Here is a 20,019-nt window from a genome sequence, read left to right as displayed (position 1 = left end):
CCTCCAGTATCTTGAATTTGCTTTAAGTAGAACAAAAAGCCACAAGTATATACTCAAGTATTGGGCTGGTGAGATGACTCAATGTTAAGATCACTTGCTGGTCTTACAGAGAACCCCCAGGGTATCTCCAAACCATCTAAGTCCAATTCCAGGAGATCCGCCATCCTCTTCTGCCTTCCAGGGCACTAGGCGTGCATATGGTGCACATACATACATACATGGGGGAAAACATTCATACACATAATTCTTTTAAGTTCAATTGTATCACCTTCCACAACTGCCAGTGGAAATCTGGAGTTATCGGAGTAACTGTTCAAGCAATACTGTGTAGGATAGAAACTGGATGGAATTACTCCTTTATTAGCCACAGCCACAACATGCTCCTCAAGTTCTCGCCACTGCTGGGACGACTCAGCGTCATATTCTTGATCAAGACTTACATGAGTAGCCGCTTGCTTTTCACCTTTACAAACAAGAAAGAACAAATTTTACATGTAAATACACATGAATTTCTGCCTCATATAAAATATATTTCAAAGGAGATCCAGACATATCCAAATGACATATATACACTTTCAGGATTCCTAATTTTCTTATCTATAGTAAAAAAAATTAAAAACTCCCGGCCCAGAGCTTCTACCCCGCCTTGATCATGGAGTTCTTGGATGAAAGACACATTCCCAGCCTTTTACATTTTTAGTAAGTCTTAAGCAGCATAATAGCTGGGCAACTGCTTACCCTCCGTGCTGCTAGCATCTACTTTCCTATCGATAACCTCGAGTTATTACTTCCTATGTTCCATCTGGGCTGCTCCTAGCTCCAACTGGACAGCCTTGTTTTATGGCTTAGCTAACCTATGGTGGCTTCTCCTTTCTTCTCTCCTGCATGTTCTGCCTTTATTTCATGGCGTCGTCTTCTTCCTCCTTCCCTCCTTGTGGTCCTCTCTGTCACAAACCCGCAAAACCTCAACCCCACCTGTGTCTCTTCTGCCCAACTATTGGCATCTTTACTCACCAATCACAATTAACTGGGGGCAGGGCTGCCCAGTGTCTTGTGTGTAGACTCTGGGATAACCAGTCTTGGGAACCCCAAATTAACATTAAAATACAAGAAACATTAGGCCAACAACGCACTGCACTGATCACAAAATATCTACTTGTTAGTCCTAGCCTAACTGCAACTTTGTTTCTAATACTGATACTTTTTTTCTTCCTGACTCAAATAGTTATTTTGCCCAACTTCCACAATTTTTACATAAAATAGCTCAACATACAGAGATTGCATAAAACATCACTTATAGATGAGAATTCTATTTTTGATTCAGCATCTCATGTAACTCAGGCTAGCCGTAAGCTAGCTAATTAACAGAATTATGACATGGAACTCATTCATCTTCCTGTCTCCACCTCCCAAGTGCTGGGGTAAAGGTATGGACCACCACTCCTAGCTTGTATCTTCATTTCTTACTTATTTTGGGTTTTCAGGAGAGGGTATCTCTGTGTAGCCCCGGGTGTCCTGGAACTTGCTCAGTAGGCTGGCCTCCAAGTCAGAGACGCACCTGCTTTTGCCTGTGCGGCGCTGGGATTAAAGGTGTGCACTACCACTGCCTGCATTTGTTTTGTAATTTAAATTTATTTATTTATTTAATATGTCTATAGGTACTTTGCCTGCATGTATGTTTGTGTACCATTTACATTTACCTGGTATCCAGGGAGGCAAGAAGGTTTTAGATCCTGGAATTACAGAAGGTTATGAGTACTATTAATTTAACTTGGGTCCTCTCGAAGAGCAGCCTCAAGCTCTTAACCACTGAGCCATCTCTAGTCCCTTTGCTTATATTATATCTTTATTAAGTTACTCCATTTATTTATTTATTTATCTACTTATCTATTTATTTGTGCTAGGGGGGTGCGTGCTTGGACAAACGAAGAGGTCAGAGGACAACTTTTGGGCATCAGTTCTCCCCTCCCACCATGTGGCTTCTTGGGTCTGAACCGAGATCACCAAGTATGGATTTCACCAAGTATCATTCACAAGTCTTAAGCCATCAAGTCAAATTCATATCTTGAAAAATTTTAAAGTTAGCTTTCATTTCATGATCCTGATTTTTTTTAACAGAAAGAGCATTATAGCCAGAATCAATGCCCTCTTCAAACTCTTCCCAATCCTAACATCCTATCACCTCCATTGTACCACTTCTCCGGGCAAGTAAATCCTAGCATATCTGGCACATCTGCATACTTCTTGTAAATTTTATCAGAAGTATGCACATAATCGATACATAGAAATGGTTTCTGTATTTCAAATGTAAGTGTAAATGACTGTTTTCACTCAACACTATGTTCTATTATCTAAAGTAAACATGTAAAAACAGTTCATTCAGGCCTTGCAGCATATGTAAATTATGTAAGTATATCAACGTCTTTTTGCTATTAAAAACAATCATGATGTAAAATTGTGGGGCCAGAAGACTCTGGAAGATGGAGCAAGTCCTGAGCAAGAGTGAGGTCGGGACCACCGGCAGAAGTAGGACTGCTTCCTCCACCTATGTCACCCTGAGGTGGTCACATAGCAAGTGGCCGGGTTACAGGTTAAACTTCTCTCACCTTATAAGGACATGTCTAAGTCCTTGGAATGCTTCTTCATGTTAAAGAAGCCTTCCTGGAATACCCCAGCTAATGATGTACACTCACCCTAAAAACTCCCACCTACTCCCCAAGGTTTACATAGCCCTTGTTCTAACTAATAAAGAGAGCCTCTTCTCTGCATATTACTGAAAACCATCTCTGGAGAAGGCCGTTCATCCTGAACTAACCAAGATCTTGCCTAACACACCTACTCCTACTCCATTTAAGCTTCACTCCCTCCAGTCCAGCCTGGTGTGCAACATGCCCAGGAGAAGAAGCAGACCAGGGCAGCATAAAGTTAATTTTGATTTGAAGCTGAAATATGAAAACATCTAGGATGAAAAAGTACAGTTCACCACTCATCAAGCACACAAACACATTGAAGAGTGAAGACCTCTTCAGGCCTCACCCCTGAGGAGAGACTGTATTTAAAGGGAGTGGTGATGGGGCTTTGTTGGAGGGTGCTTCCCTAGCACATACAAAGCCCTAAATTCAATACCCAGACCGCACAAATTAAACATGGTGACATATGACCAGTAATCCCAGCACTGGCGGGAGGAGGCCAGAGGACTAGTTTAAGGACATCTTCAGGTACAAAGTTTGTAGTGTGGACAACTTGGAACTCAGTCTACATTTTTTTTACCTTAAAAGTAAAATCTTACAAGTAGGGGAGTAAACCATGTTTGCTGCTTCTATATATATTTTCACAATAAAACGTTAACTTAGGCTGGATGTGGTGCTCTCAACTATAACCCACACTTGAGAGACAGAGGCAAAAGGCTTGCTCCAAGTTCAAGGACGGCATGGTCTACACAGTGTGCCACCTAGCTTGGGGACCTTATCAGAACAACAACAACAACAACAAAAATCAACTAAAAGTTAAGTTTTATACATGTTTATTACAATATGATTTTACAACTAAACTCAGTAATTGCACAAAGAGAATGAATGCTGTATTTAAAGGTGTCTTATACGCATGCACTGAAAGTAGTATACAATACACATTGAAGATGCTTGCCAAGGTGACAAGAGCAATGAGCACCTCTTATGTGAGAAAAGCACTAGAATGAACCACACAACCTTTGGGTTTTGTTGTTTTTACTTTTTGAACTAGAAAGAAAAGCAATAAAATAGTGGCTATAATTTCTAACTAGAGAAAGAACACTTTGAAGAAACAGTCATGAGGTAACTAGGCCAAGGGAAAGTTACTAACCATCTGCTGGTCGTCTGTCATGGCCAAAGAAAACCCGTGTTGCTGAACTGTTAATATATGGTAAGGGAAGCTGTGGTAAAGGGCCATCTGGTGACAGCTGGTTTACATTCTGGGAGAAATACAAAGGAAGGAAAAAATAGTTTTTAGGAAAACTACATTTTTTTCCTAATTTTTAATACACAAGGTATCAAAGCAATACAAGAAAATTTAGAAATATGAGTACTAGTTTATATACCAGTCTTAAAACTTACAACTGAAAGCTTTAGACATCATGGACTCTACCTCTAGAGAGCCATGATGGTTCAGACCTGTAACTAACTCCACTACTCAGGAGCCTCAGCAAATCTAAAACCAGCCTGAGCGACTTAGCAAGACCCTACCTCAAAACACAAAGAGGGCTGTGGAGACAGCTCAGGGGTGGAGTGCTGTCCAACAGGCAGACGCTGGCTAGAACCTTTCTGAAGAGCACTCAACTGAGTAGGAATTTTGTTTTGTTGCGCTTTAAACTTTCAAATGGTACTTTACTGAATTTTGTTTCTTGTTGACTTACCTTGTTATCTTGTTGGCATCCTATCTGCCAGATTTTAACTGGTCTGATTTTAAATTATGTCTAAATGAAGTTATTTCCCGTGAGGAAGATAAAACATTCAACCTTACAAGTGTTGAGAAGGGGAGGGTTTAAACATCTTAAGTTTCCTATCCAGCAATGATTTATGGTTCTATCTACCTAGAATACTGTATAACAGTTGCAATAAATCAACACCTCATCTTTTATCAGGAAAAAAAGGAGCACATCCATCTAAGGATGGTAGGAGGATCCGTTATTTTGTGAAATCAGCTGCAACACAGCACTTGCGAGGTAAGAGGCTGGAGAATCAGGAGACCAAATGCATCCTCAGATAGACAAAGAACTCTAGGCCATCCTGGGCTACAGGACCCTGCCTCCTAAGTAAAAACCTAATCAACAAAACTAGAACTCTTCAAGTATTTCTTGTAAAGAGTCCAGAAACAGTTTCAAGTTAAAGGCATGTGTGGCTGTTGAGACTGTTGTACACCTGTAATACCAGTACTTGGAAACCTAGGGCAGGGGGTGAAGAGTCTGAGGCCAGCCTGGCTACAGACAGACCTATTTCAAAAAGAGAAAAGGGGCTAGAGAGACAGTTCAGAAGCAAAGAGCACTGGCTGCTCTTCCAGAGCCTATGGTTTAACTCCTAGCACCGCTGGCTCACAACCATCGGTATGTATCTTCAGTCCCAGGGGATTCAACAACTTCTTATGGCCTCTGTAGGCATCAGACACATAAGCAAATGTAAGACACAGACACATAAGCAAAACATCCAAATGATTAAATAAATTTAAAAAATTATCAGAGGGCTGGAGAGATGGCTTAGTGGTTAGACGCACTGACTGCTCTTCCAGAGGTCCTGAGTTCAATTCCCAGCAACCACATGGTGACTCACAACCATCTGTAATGGGATCTGATGCCCTGGTGTGTCTGAAGATATCGATTGTGTACTCAAATAAATAAATCTTTAAAAAAAAATTATCAAAGAAAAAGAGGCTATAAATTTGAGAGGAGAGGTTATGGGAGGGAATCAAAAGAAAGGGGGGAAATTAATACAATTCTATTTTAATTAAAAACCTATTTTTTAAAAATGCAAAAGAAAAGCTAGAAAATTATGTTTACTGAAACATTAAAATTCTCTTTTAAAAACTGTATAAGGGTCATGCAGTACAGATCTATAACCAAGAAACTTTTGACGGACTTTTTTATGACAGGTACATATTCTGCATTAAAGCCATTTTATTATACTGTAAAGGTCCACATATAAGCATGTGCTTTCCTGTAAAGATAGTAATTGACAGTTGAAATGTTCATCCTAGAGAGCAGTATTTACCTTATAAACATAGAGATATTCTCTGAGGAAGGCTCCCTGCTGAGCGGCAGACTGCTTGCTTTCATTGATTAAAATATGTCTGAAAGCAGAAACAGCGTTGTCCAGCTGCCTCAGAGTATAGGACTGGCGCCCAATGGTGAAGTTGATATGATCCTCTGCCAGAGACCAGCCTTTTCCTTTGTAAACTTGCATGGCTTGACAATAGCAGCGCAAAGCGTGCTTTTTCTGTAAGAAAATAAGTGAACATGTATTATATTATAGTTTAAACCACATGCAGAGACAAACACAAATATAAACAGGAAACTCGCTCAGCCACTGAAAGAGAATGTGCTAAAGAAAATGAACGACTGGGATGATCTCACCATCACACAATTCTATGTAGAACCGTAGGTTAGGTCTCCTCAGCCATCCTCAGTATGAGTGTGCATGTGTTTGTCTGTTCTGACACCTGCCCTGTATTTCTCTGAGATCAGTTTCTAAGGAAAATATTCACTGCTCGATTTGTCTTTATTTTAAATTCTTTCTGGGAACAGGTAAGTATAATGGTTGATTGTCAGTGCCAATGTGACTGGATTTAGATTTACAATGCAAACACGTCTCTGAGAGTGTCTATGAGAGTTTCCAGAAATATTTAACTGAGGAGGGAAGACCTATCCTGAATATAGGGGTACCAACCTACAGGGCATGAGCACCTATATAAATAGACAGAGGGGCCAGTGAGACGGCGCAAAGAAGAGCCATGTTTGCACGCAGACTGAAAGGTCTGAATTCAACCCTGAACCCCACAAAGTGACAGGAGAAAACGGACTTCAGAGTTGTCCTCTGACTTCCACGTACAATACTACAATACCATATGACCTCATACACACACAAGACTAATAACAGTAAATGAAAAAACCTAAGTAACAGAAAAGCTAGGTAACCAAATTCAAACGTTATGCATCAGGATTTAAGCCTGCATCCATCTCAACCCAAGTCTCATGGTTTCCACTAATTTATTACCTGAAAGCTAAATATTTCAACTTTCAGGAATAAATCATAAGTTGGCAAGCAGGTGAGAGTGAGTAGAGTTCCCAGAAGGTAATGGCTTGCCAGCCAGCCTGACAACCAGAGTTTGATTACAGAGGAGTCGCACTGTTGAAGGATGACAACCACGCCTGTAAGTTGTCTGACTTCACACAAGGGTATGCATAAACATGAGCACACATCCGCACACTTGCGCACATGCGCGCACGCACACACACACACACACACACACACACACACACACACGCATGCATGCACAGGCATACACACGCATGCACACAGAAACAAACATAAAGTGTGACAAGAAATCCACCACTTGGGAGGCAGAGGCAGGTAGATCTCTGACTTAGAGGCCAGCCTGGTCTACAGAGTGAGTTCCGGGCTAGCCAGGGCTACACAGAGAAATCCTATCTTGAAAAACCAAAAGCAAGGGGGCTGGAGAGACTGCTCCATGGTTAAGGGCACCAACTGCCATTCCAGATGACCCGGGTTCAATTCCCAGCAACCACACAGCATCTCACAAGTGTCTGTGTAACTGCAGTGTCTGACAGCCTCACAGAGAAACATATGCAAGCAAAACATCAGTGCAAGTAAAACTTTTTAAAGAATTAAAGAGGAATACTCAAATAAATGATGAAAATGAAAACAGAAACAACATTTAAAAAGGATTTGTTTTTACATGTAATTATGCATACACGTGTTTTTACATGTAATTATGCATACACGTGTGGGTTTGTGTTCCCAGGCAAGTGCAAGCAGTTGTGAAAAAACTCAACGTGGGTGCTAGGATTCCCAGCTCAGGTTCTCTGGAACAGCTCTTAGCTGAGCATCTTTCCAGATGCTACAACATTTTATTAACTTTTATTTTCATACTTACATTTCAAATGTTATCCCCTTTCCTGGTTTCCTGGCCATAAACCCCCTACTCCCCTCTCCCCCTTCTTCTATGAGGCTGTTCCCCACCCATCCATCCACCCCTTCTTGCCTCACCGCCCTGACATTCCCCCACTAAGGCGTCAAGCCTTGGCAGGACCAAGGGCTTCTCCTCCCACTGGTGCCCAACAAGGCCATCCTCTGCTACATATGCAGCTGAAGCCATGGGTGTGTCCATGTGTGCTCTTTGGATGGTGGTTTAGTCCCTGGGAGCTCTGGTTGGTTGGTATTGTTGTTCTTTTTTTTGCCACATAAAGTATAACTTCAGTTTTATTTTTCTTTCTGCCTTCATGAAATCACCTCTTTACATGGGCTTTGGTGGAGGTCATGGTGCAGCACCAGCAGGTCTGAATCACGGTGGGGGTGTTCAGTCCTTCTGGGCCTCACGAGATTGATTCCTGACGACCTCGCTATGAATGGCACAGCTCATGCAGTAGTGCAGCTTGACATAGAGCTTGGGAAGCACATAAGCGTCGAAGACACTTGCTTCAGATATGTCCCTGACTGCAGCGGTTTCTACAATGTTCCGAATGACAAACTTCTTAATGGCCTTATCCTTGGGCACGCACCAGGCGCAGTTCGTGCAGCAAATTGGCTGCACATGGCCACGGCCCTTTTTGGCACGACCATTGTTTCTCCTTTTTTTGGAGAAACATATTGGAGCCACATTTTTTGGAGTCATATTGGAGCCAAGACTCGAAAGAGTGGTATTGTTGTTCTTATGAGGTTGCAAATCCCTTCAGCTCCTTCAGTCTTTTCTCTAACTCCTCCATCGGGGACCCTGTTCTCAGTTCAATGGTTGGCTGCAAGCATTCGCCTCTGTATTTGTCAGGCTCTGTCAGGAGACAGTTATATCAGGCTCCTGTCAGCATGCACTTCTTGGCATCAGCAATATTGTCTGGGTTTGGTGGCTGTATGTATATGGGCTAGATCCCCAGGTGGGGCAGTCTCTGGATGGCCTTTTCTTCAGTCTCTGTTCCAAACTTTGTCTCCATATCTCCTCCTATGAATATTTTTGTTCCCCCTTCTAAGAAGGTCTGAAGCATCCACAATTTAGTTGTCCTCCTTCTTGAGCTTCATGTGGTCTATAAATTATATCTTAGGTATTCTGAGCTTTTGAGCTAATATCCACTTATCAGTGAGTGCATACCATGGGTGGATTTTTGTGACTGGGTTACCTCACTCAGGATAATATTTTCTAGTTCCATCCATTTGCCTATGAATTTCACAAAGTCATTATTTTTGATAGCTGAGTAGTACTCCACTGTGTACATGTACCACATTTTCTGTATCCATTGCTCTGCTGATTGACATCTGGGTTCTTTCCAGCTTCTGGCTATTGTAAATAAGGCTGCTATGAACATAGTGGAGCACGTGTCTTTGTTATATGTTGGAATATGCCCAGAGTGGTATAGCTGAGTCCTTACGTAGGTCCTAGCAACAACATTTTAAAGACAATGTGCTTACCTGCCCTGCTTTACTAAAACGGTGGCCTGCCAGGATCATGTGAAATGCGTATTTTCTAACCATGGGGTTCTTCATGTTTATGAAGCAATGTGCAGCCTGTTCCAGAAGAAGTGCACTTCGGAGGTCAGAATCCTGTGAATGTGCAAAAGAAAGAGCGGTTAGCGCCAAAAGTGAAAGCAAAGGAGTCTTTGCTTCCTAGCACACGATACAGCCACTGTGTCACTCGGCACAGAAGAGGACAGAGTTGTAAGTGCAAACTAATCCCAATTCTTCCTCCAAACAGCACGCTATTTATTTAAAAAGACTTCCAAAAAAATGACCTTTTTTGTTTCTTTTTTTTTTTCTTTTCTTTTTTTCGGAGCTGGGGACCGAACCCAGGGCCTTGTGCTTGCTAGGCAAGCGCTCTACCACTGAGCTAAATCCCCAACCCCTTTTGTTTCTTTTAATAAAATCCAAATACCCAATCATGATGTACACTGTGTAGTAAATCTCTGAAAATCCGCAGTCCCTCGGAGCAGTTAAAAGTGGGCAGCAGAGTAAAACTGAGAGTTGAATACAGACACCCTAACAAAAGATGAATGAACTCAAAACACAAAACAGAAAAATAATTCTATCAACTTAGTTTCTCCTGGATACTACCTGGTAACTAATAGCATATTTAATGTACACCTCTCCCCAAAGAGTACAGGCTAGACCATGATGCAAGCTAATTTATGACTTCACCCTTTTAAAAGAATTTTTGCTTAAATGAACCTTCATTTTTACTACGATACTGAAGGCTCCTGAGGACCTCTTCCCAGGCTCTTCACGAATCAGGACAGGAGGACTGCGAGCAGTTCCTTCCCATTTCCTGACCCTGCCCACCCAGAAGCTGTAACAACTCATCCTCACTGCTTCCCCTCCTGGTAAGCCATCGCTTCAGAGATTAGGGAGAAAGTGATGAAGTTTGCTGATTAAGAATCAACAACTTTTCCCCAACTTTCTCTAGGTCCTCAGCCTCAAGCTGAACTTACCAGGCCCTTCCATGTGTTCTGCTGCCATTATTTTCCCCAGGGAAAGTTGAAAACAGAAAACATTGACTTTTAAATGCAATTATTTTAACAAATTACTCACATCAAACAGACCACTATTATAAACTATCTTTGTAACAGTTTTAAAGTCTTAGAGATATACTTCCTTCTCCTCATAAAAATAAATTCATTTAGTTAGTTTAAGTAACTACAAAAAAGCAAACCTCTTTGCCGACCCAAGCTACTCATTCGCAGAGGACTGTTTCCAGTTGGTGCTGCCTTTTCAGTTTCTCTTGTCATACACATGAGCGCTTATGTGCCTAACATGCATGTATGAAGGCAAACCTACGTTTTTATATACAAGTGGTAGCATATTCAATATCTTGCTTTTTAATAACCCATTTATATATTTCACTTCTCAATAAAGATTATATTCTAATATGCAAAGACTTCATAAGTTATAGTCACCAATTAATTAATCACACGTTGGTTTCTGCTGCTATAAAAAGATTCAGTAAGTGTATTTATTATGCGTGTGAACTGGGAACTGAACCTAGGCAAGTGTCCCGCACTGAGCCACAATCCCTGCTCTTACTTCCTGAGACAAGAGCTCACTATGTAGCTTACGGCTGGTCTAGAGCTCTATATGTCCCTGGCTGGTCAGTCAGCATACTCAGTCATTAAAAAAAAGAAAGAAAACCTCAGATATTTTTATTATACAAATTTCTAAAAGTAAAAACAAGAAACTAAAGAAAATTAAGCCATCTCAAATTCTAATCGCTGCAGACAAACTGCTGCCAAAATTGGACTACAAATAAACCTTCTCTCCAAAGGAGATTAGACGCCTACCAGTGGGGAGCAGTGGGGAGCAGTGGGGGGCAGTGGGGGGCAGTGGGGGGCAGTGGGGGGCAGTGGGGAGCAGTGGGAGCAGTGGGGAGCAGTGGGGAGCAGTGGGGGGCAGTGGGGAGCAGTGAGGGGCGGTGGGGAGCAGTGGGGGTGGTGGGGAGCAGTGGGGAGCAGTGGGGGCAGTGGGGGGCAGGGGGGGCAGTGGGGAGCAGTTGGGGGCAGTGGGGGGCAGTGGGGAGCAGTGGGGGCAGTGGGGGGCAGTGGGGGGCAGTGGGGAATGCGGATGCTGAAGTGACCACCTCCTGCAGGCAGGCAGGACTCTAGGGGAGGGAAGAGGACAGCAAACAACCCATAAACTTCTGACCCAAACGTGCACTGCGTACAAGATGTGCAGAGACAAAGACAGCAGAGACAGAGGGACGGCAACCAATGACTGGCTTAAACTGAGACCTGTCCCATAGGCAAGAAGCAGCCTGTGATGCTAACAATGCTCTGCTGTGCTTGAACTTAACAGTTCTCGGAGAGGCTTTGCCCAGTAGCCAATAGAAACAGATGCAGAGACCCACAGCCAAACATTAGATGGAGCTCTTGGGGAGTCTTGTGGAAGAGTTGGGGGAAAGACTGAGGAACTCAGAGGTGATAGGGACTCCACATGAAGACCAACAGAGTGAACTAACCTGAAATCTTGGGGAGCTCCTAGAGACTAAACTATCAACCAAAAGGTGAGCATGGGCTCTCTGCTCCAGACGAGCAAGGTGCCCAAAGGGAAGAAGGCCAAGGGGAAGAAGGTGACCCTGGTAAGAAACAGGAGGCCAAAAAGTGCTCAATCCTTTGTTTGAGAAAAGGCCCAAGAACTTCAGCAATGGGCAGGACATCCAGCCCAAAAGAGATCTAACACACTTCGTCAAATGGCCCCCCTACATCAGGCTGCAGCGGCAAAGAGCCATCCTCTATAAGCGGCTCACAGTACCTCCGGCCATCAACCAGTTCACCCAGGCCCTGGACAGGTAAACACCTACTCAGCTGCTTAAGCTTGCCCACAAGTACAGGCCAGAGACAAAGCAGAAAAAGAAGCAAAGGCTGCTGGCCCGCGCTGAGAAGAAAGCTGCTGACAAGGGGAGGTCACCTGTCCTCCAAGCAGGGGTCAATACAGTCACCACCTTGGTGGAGAACAAGAAGGTTCAGCTGGTGGTGACTGCCCATGATGTAGACCCCTTTGAGCTGGTGGTTTTCCTGCCTGCCCTGTGTTGAAAGATGGGGGTGCCCTACTGCATCATCAAGGGAAAGACCAGGCTAGGGCACCTGGTCCACAGGAAGACGTGCGCCACTGTTGCCTTCACACGGGTTAACTCAGAAGACAAGGGTGCTCTGGCTAAGCTGGTGGAAACTATTAGGACCAATTACAATGGCAATAAGACGAGATTTGCAGCCACTGCGGGGGCAACATTCTGGGTCCTAAGTCTGTGGCTCACATTGCCAAGCTGGAAAAGGCAAAGGCTACAGAACTCACCACTAAACTGGGTTAAATGTACACTAAGTTTTCTGTACATAAATATAATTACAAAATTAAAAAGAAAAGAGTGAGCATGGGTCAGACCCAGACCTCCATCCCTTTGCATACAAAGCAGAAGTGCAGCTTGGTCTTCATGCAGGTCCCCCAATAGCTGGAGTGGGGACTGTCCCTGAACTTGTTGCCTGCCTATGGATCCGGTACCCTTAAGTCGGCTGCCTTGTCTGGCTTCACTGGGAGAGGATGTCTAGTCCTGCAGTGACCTGATGAGCCAGCAGGGGTGATGCCTGTGGGGGGATGATCCTTCTTCTCAGAAGAGAAGTGGAGGGCAGGAATGGGGAAAAGTTCTGAGTGAGGGGTTACTAGAAGGAAAGGGGTAGCTGGTATTGGGACATAAAGTAAATTAATGAGAAAAAAATTCTGGTTTCTGAAGCTAGAGAGATGGTTTGGCAATAGCAGAGGATTGCCTTAGTGGGTATCCCTGGGAGGGGAGTCCCTTGGTCCTGTGGAGGCTCGACGACCAGGGTAGGGAATGCCAGGGTGTTGAGGCAGGAGTGGGTGGGCAGGTGAGTGAGCACCCTTTATGAGAGGAGGGGGTTTGTGGAGAGGAAACTGGGAAGGGGGATAACATTTGAAATGTAAATAAATAAAACAGCCAATAAAAAAATGAAAGAAAAAAAAAAGACTTCTTACAGAGAACCCTTGCACCTATGTCAGGAAGTTCATAGGCTTCATTGAAGCCTATACCTCAAGCTCCAGGGGAATCCAAAAATTCTGGCCTCTATGAAAACACACACACACACACACACACACACACACACACACACACACACACACACACACACACACACACACACGTACTCAGTTTCATTAAACAGCAAAACTCATATAGGTACTAGTCCTGAATATTCTACTTAAAGGATGGTTTCTAAAACTCTGTAATGGTTTTCCAATAACTCAATGTACAGTCCAGTTAAACCCACATAATAAACTCAGCATTCTCAAACTCACCATAGGACTGAGTGATTCAAGAAAGAGCTTAAGTCCACATCATGAATTATATGAGCTAAAACAAAATTAGACAGACTAATGGTTTCCATTACAGATGGTTGTGAGTCACTATGGTTGCTGGGAATTGAACTCAGGACCTCTGGAAGAGCAGTCAGTGCTCTTCCATCTGAGCCATCTCTCCAGCATGACTACTATGACTCGAACATACTATGTATGTATCTCTCAAACATACTATGACTCTCAAATCTTGACTATCAAGTTACTGCAAACAGGCTTGGTGACATCACTTGTAAGATAAAAACACTTATCACAACCATCCACTAACTCCAGTTTCAGGGATCTGACACCTTTTGACCTCTGTGAGTAATAAGCACACATAGGAAAGCACAGACATTCATGTTGGCAAAACACTCATAAATACATTTTAAAACATAATCTTCAATAGATTCAAATGATAGAAGAAGATACAGTAGCTGAGTGCAGTATTCATGGCTGAAATCCTCAGTACTCAGACAGCTGGGCCAGAAAACTGGAAGAATTTAAGACCAGCATGAACTACAAAAACTGTCTCAAGCTCCTCCTCCTACCAAAGAAAAAATATAGAGCACCCCCCTCAAAAAAAAAAAAACAAACAAAACCCCAACACTTTAAAATGAAGATAGCAAGCAACTAGCAGGGTTTAAAATCCTAAGGAAAGCCCCTCCTTATTCTACGCCTCATATAGCCCCTCGTCACAGACTACTGAAATCAAACACTGCACAGTCCAGTACCTCACTTGTCAACCGTATTAGAAGAGCTGCAGCCTCTGAGTACTTGCTTTGACTTTTTAAAATTTCGGCACTAAGCAACACACATCTTTCAGCCAGCACCATATTCCTAAACAAAAACAAACAAGGAAAAGTAATCAGCATCGTAATAATTCTTTAGCACACTGAAGTTATAATGCAGAGTCAGCTAGCAGATTTTGAGCAAGAAGTCTGTCTTGCGGAAGTCTGATATTCACAGCTAAACCTGCTCCCTTTTCCTCTTTCTAGCCCCCTTTGGATATGCAGCAAAGTCCTCGGCATGCTGGCTCCAACACACAGTGTCTCTTTATCTAAGCACGACCCTATCCCCACCCAGGACCCATCCGCTGCTGTCACTCTCCACAACTGAACCTGCCTGCTCTTTCGGACCCTAACTCAAAAGGCAAGGCCATCCCTTCTGCGTCTCCTTCTAGGAGCTTCCAATTTGCTCCCTTTCTGTCACTGTTCTCAAATTCCAATAAAATAATCAAGATTTAGGAAAGAGTCTGTCCTTTTCTACCTTTTTAAAAGAACAGCAATCCTCATATCTATCTTAATTCTCTTTAGAGGTGCTGAGGATCAAACTGAGAGCCTGGCAAATGATAAACTGCAGGCCCGGGCCAACATGCTTGTCATCAGACAATTCTAAAGAGCGAGCCGTAATGCGAGGGTGCACGTTTGAGAGGTCAGAGGTGTGCACCTATCATCCCAGAAGGAAAGACGCTCTCCAAGTCGTCCTTGACTTCTGTATGCATATCATGTGGCGTGTCCACACCCACATACTCTGACACACACACAAATTAAAAATGTGGGGGGGGTATTATTCTCAACAAGTATATCACACACCTTTAATCCTAGGATATGGAAGGCAGAGGTAGGTGGATCTTTAAGTAGGAGAGCAGCTTAGTCTACATGGTGAGTTCCAGACTAGCCTGGGCTACATAGTGAGCTCCTGTCCTTTAAAAAAAAAAAGTAAGCTTACACATGTGGGTCTAGGATTCCAGAAGTGGAAACAGAAGATCAGGAACTTAAGATCACTCCACATAGCAAATTCATCCAGCCTGAATTACATTAAGACCCACACCCTCCAAAACAAACAACTGCTTTGATGTCATACTTTCCACAAATTACATTTTCAAACAGGTATTCCTGAATACCTAACTCTGCCTTAGTGATTTAGCTCAAAGACAAAGCTCTAATATTCACCACACGATAGTCATAGAAGTTCTTAAATTCTATAGTGTTAATTTTTAACAAATTATTATTTTATTTGTGTTATATTTTTATATTTATTTGTGTGTAGTCACATGTGTGGGCACAACTGCACTTTCATTACAGCACTCATGTGGAGGTCAGGACAACTTTTAGGAGTCACTGCTCTCCCCTATCACATGGGTCCCAGGGATCAACTCAAGTTGTCAGTCTTGGCAGCAACCACCTTTACCCACTGATACCCTGCCAGCCCTATGGGTGCTGTTCCACTGTAAGCGCTGCTATTACTATTACCACTGTGCGAACAATGGAGGCCGCAGAGTGACTTTCTATCTCTGTCTGCCATGTATCCAGTCCACAACAGAAACATCCGGGAGCTAGGCACGTAACTTAGTTGGCAAAGCTCTGGGTTCAATCTAGCACCATTAAAAAGAAGTCTGATGGACGAATTTACTAAAAAATAAGTACAGCGTGAATAATGATTAAGGTCTACTCAAATGTGCAGCAATTTCATTCACTGCAACCTAGGTCTTAACCCCAGTAGGGAGAATTTCTCCCTATGCCCTTCTAATCTCTGCACACTCTCAGTCCTTGTGTGCTCCCCCAGTCTGTGCTGGCTGTAGAGCCTGGCACACTGCACGACTTCATCTACCTACTGAATTCACAGCCTACTCCAGGTGCCTCTGGCCCGGCTGGTTCTCCTTATAAAAGTCCAACAGTACTCACTGCTTCTCATTTTCCCTAAGGCGTGATTACTTCACTCTGTGTTTCTGCCTAATTAACAACAAAAAATTCAAAATGGCTAATTTCTGTAGGTAAAAATCAAAAAAGTCACAGAACCAAAATGTTCCCCAATATAATACAGAAAGAACCTCCATATATATATATATATATATATATATATATATATATATATATATATATATCCACAAATACAGCCCAGCTAAAAACTGAGAAGTACTATTTTCTCTTCAACTTGTCTCTCAATCAACTTTAAGAACCAAAGGTATGAAAAAGCAAAGTACTACTTATAAATACCAAATCAGTCTCAAAATGGGCAAAGTATAATACTATAGCCACCTACTTGCAGATATCCCTATATGTCTGAATTGCTGTGTCCATGTAATGAGCAGGGTACGGCCTGGGAGCTCCTGGCTGAAGAAAGGCTGACACTGCTGCCATTTCCTAAGGAGGTGAAAATACTATGATTTCAGGAGAAACATTCTCATATTTAACACTCAATAAACAAATACTGGAAGTCTCAGAGCACGTATGTATAAATTTCAGTTTAATGCTTACTTAAAATCATAATTTGTTTTGGCTTCAAACCCTGGTCTTTGCTGAGTGTGGCTGCCCACACTTTACTCCCAGCCTTTGGGAGGCAGAGGCAGGAGGATGCCTATACATCTGAGGCCAGCCTGCTCCAGAGAGTAAGTTCTAGGCTAGGTAGGCTACACAGAGACCCTGTCTTCCAAAAACAAAGAACACAAAGTCATGTGTGATTTAAAGGCACATCCTGACATATCCACAACAAAGGTAAATCCTAAAAAAATTTGTTGTGAGGTGATTTTTGTTGTGCAGACATCAACATATACTTATTTAAATCAAAATGACTGTGACATCAGTAGATGAGAATGTTTTAAGCAGTAATTTTGTTTTCTTTTTTTTTTTTAGACAGGGTTTTTCCATGTAGCCCTGGCTATTCTGGAATTTTCTCTATAGACCAGGCTGTCCTTGAACTCAGAGATCTATCTGCCTCTGCTTCCTAAGAAACGGGGTTAAAGATGTGCGCCACCACTACCCAAGCAATAATCTTATTAGAACACCACCATATATTCAGTCTATTGTTACACACAAAAACTATGCTACATGGCTGTACACTTTTTCTATTTTTATCTGTATGTGATAAATACTGCATTTAAGCTATTTAAGCAAAGGTGGCAGCTATATGAAAAAAGAATTTAATATTGAAAAATAAGGTGTATTTATTATAACATTATACTTCCATAACTGAAAATACCTGTAGCTTATAAAAGGTACTGTAAAAGTAATAAACATGAGAGAACAGTTTGGCATAGTCCTCTTGAAACCTACCACTTGCATAATCTAAGCACAAATAAAACCGTGGCTGGTAACTTGGAAGATGACCTACACACCTGTTGGACAGCTTAGCATAGCTGGAGGATGCAATCTAAATACCAAATGCCTCCTCCTGGTGGGGCAGAGACAAAAGCAGCTTCTAAGGAGGATGAAGGAAGTGAAGCCTGCTTTGAGCCCAGAACTGTACAGAGCGGGAGAGAAGGAAGCCTTCTCTGGAGAGGAAGCCCATGTGCACACAAGTGTGCACTGTCAGCTTTAATTTTTAAAAATGCGTCAAAAGCTTAGGATACAGCTCAGCAAGCAAGCAGGCCTCAGGCTTGATTCCCAGCACCACAAAGAAATAAACAGTACCAACCAAGGCACCTGCTGCATAAAGCATGGCTTGATCATTAAGAAAGTCCTTCTTTGCAGTGTGATAGCAACTGTAGGCCAAATCATAGTGCTGCACCAAAAAGCACAAGTCCGCCATCTTCCTGATCTGAAGCTCAGGTGCTTCTGGTGGATACCTAGAACATAGAGAAACAATTTATGATAGAGCCCATCACACCATCACATGCAAAATGTAGAGAAAGTTGTTCAACTACCCAGGACATGAATTCTATACATTTTAAAATTCTATCTTCAAAAAAGAATATTAATTTTTAAAACTACTTGAAGTCAAAAGTTTATCTTATAGTCCTAGAAACTTTTCAACTGCAGATAAGCATTTGTCCCATGGACGAGTTGTAAAGTAAATAGATGGTTAATACCAGGTAACTTACTTATATCCAACTCAGAAAAAAAAAAATTAAATCCAAAAGACCAGTCATTTTCCATTAAAGTAAGGTTTTGTAAGAAACAAAACGTGCTAACTTTATTCCTTGTTTCAGAACGGCAGGGAGGAGCCCAGCATGGTGACTGATGAACAGTACTTGGGAGCCTGCAGCAGGACAACTCCAAGCTCAAGAACAAATGGGGCAATTCAGCAAAACGTTGCCTTTAAAAAAATATGTACCAGGGGCTGGGGAGATGGCTCAGTGGTTAAGACTGACTGCTCTTCCACAGGTCCTGAGTTCAATTCCCAACAACCCATATGGTGGCTCACAACCATCTATAATGGGAACTGACGCCCTCTTCTGGTGTGTATGAAGACAGCTACAGTGTACTCATACATAAATATTAAAAAAAAAGGATGTACCAAAGCACTTCAGACAAAAAAGTACTGAACATCCAATCTAACTAATCTAACTCCATCTTCATAAACAAACAGGTGAGTTACTTGAGTTTCGTTTGCTTTTGCTTTCACCACTCTAACTATGAACTGTTGACAAATTCACCATATCAGACCTGAATTCACTCCTGGTACAGGTCTCAAATCCAACCTAAAAGCAATTGGTTCCCCACCTAACTGTCATGGCACTACTGTACCAGTACATGTGACCTGGCAGGTGGGTACTCTGACACACCCAACATCCTCTGCCAAGAAAGATTGCTGATGACTTTTTCCTAGTAATTTATATATCACCTTCTGGTATCATGAAAGCTCAGCACCAGGGAGGAAACTGTCCTAGTCAGTTTACTTCCTCAGTGTTCTGTAATCATACCACATGGAGTCTTCAGCAAAAGGGTCTTAGTTAGGTGAGCAACTGAGAGCAATGGTGAGAACCTGTGCTACTTTGGCTGAAGAGGTTTTCAAATACCCACTTAGCCAAGGTAGCAGTTCACACCTGTGACACCAGTACATGGGAGCTGAAGGGAGATCATTACAAGTCCCAAGCTAGCCTGGGCTCCGAGTCAAGACTCCATCTCAAAGAATAAATCCATTTAAAAGTCCAGTAACGGGTTTTTAAATGGAATTTAAACAGTCTCTTTTTAAGTATCTGAGGTTTGACCAGTATGAAAATAAACTAAAAGACAATCGCTGTCTTATACACAAACACTAGACAAAGTCAAACACAGCAGAGTTAAAGACAGTGAGATTTACTCACAACAACCCCGACGTGCTCTTCAGCTCACTGATGCTCTTTTCTGGAACTTTACTGCCACTGAACCACTTCTTAGTGGCAGAAAACAGAGATCGACTCAAACCTTTCCTTGATATTAGCTAGAAAAAAAGTAACATGTTGACAAAATAAAGCTTAAAATAGCTTGAAATATTTTCTACAAACAAAAAATTTTAAGCTATAATTTATAGTGAGTGAACAATTACTTTACTAACGCTAATTTTAGAAACATTTAGGGGCTGCTCATAGAATTTGCTGTCCTTGCAGAGAATCTGGGTTCAGCTCTCAGCATCCATGTAGCTGTCACAATCAACTGTATCTCCAGTTCTGGGGAGAGGGACTAGGCACACATGTGCTGCACATACTTATGTGTAGGCAAAACACTGGTACCTATAAAAC

The 20,019-nt window shown here is 42.4% G+C and overlaps 1 protein-coding gene and 1 pseudogene across 1 annotated transcript in view; both read right to left on the bottom strand.

The window, feature by feature from the left end:
* Trappc8 (trafficking protein particle complex 8) overlaps positions 1–20,019 on the bottom strand; it is a 56,018-nt gene that overhangs the window by 26,921 nt on the left and 9,078 nt on the right. Inside the window, exons 6-13 of the mRNA XM_032885338.1 lie at positions 19,606–19,721; positions 17,994–18,144; positions 16,623–16,723; positions 14,312–14,417; positions 9,165–9,296; positions 5,739–5,963; positions 3,841–3,949; positions 269–463 (exon numbers count right to left, since the gene is read on the bottom strand). Of these exons, the coding sequence (XP_032741229.1) occupies positions 269–463; positions 3,841–3,949; positions 5,739–5,963; positions 9,165–9,296; positions 14,312–14,417; positions 16,623–16,723; positions 17,994–18,144; positions 19,606–19,721 (1,135 nt within the window). The remainder of the gene's footprint in view (positions 1–268; positions 464–3,840; positions 3,950–5,738; positions 5,964–9,164; positions 9,297–14,311; positions 14,418–16,622; positions 16,724–17,993; positions 18,145–19,605; positions 19,722–20,019) is intronic.
* On the bottom strand, positions 8,002–8,379 carry LOC116884880 (annotated as a pseudogene).

The sequence above is a fragment of the Rattus rattus genome, chromosome 15, assembly GCF_011064425.1.
Source record: "Rattus rattus isolate New Zealand chromosome 15, Rrattus_CSIRO_v1, whole genome shotgun sequence".
Classification (NCBI taxonomy): domain Eukaryota; kingdom Metazoa; phylum Chordata; class Mammalia; order Rodentia; family Muridae; genus Rattus; species Rattus rattus.
The sequence above is the reverse complement of the archived record's forward strand: the minus strand, read 5'-3'. Positions and strand labels throughout refer to the sequence as shown.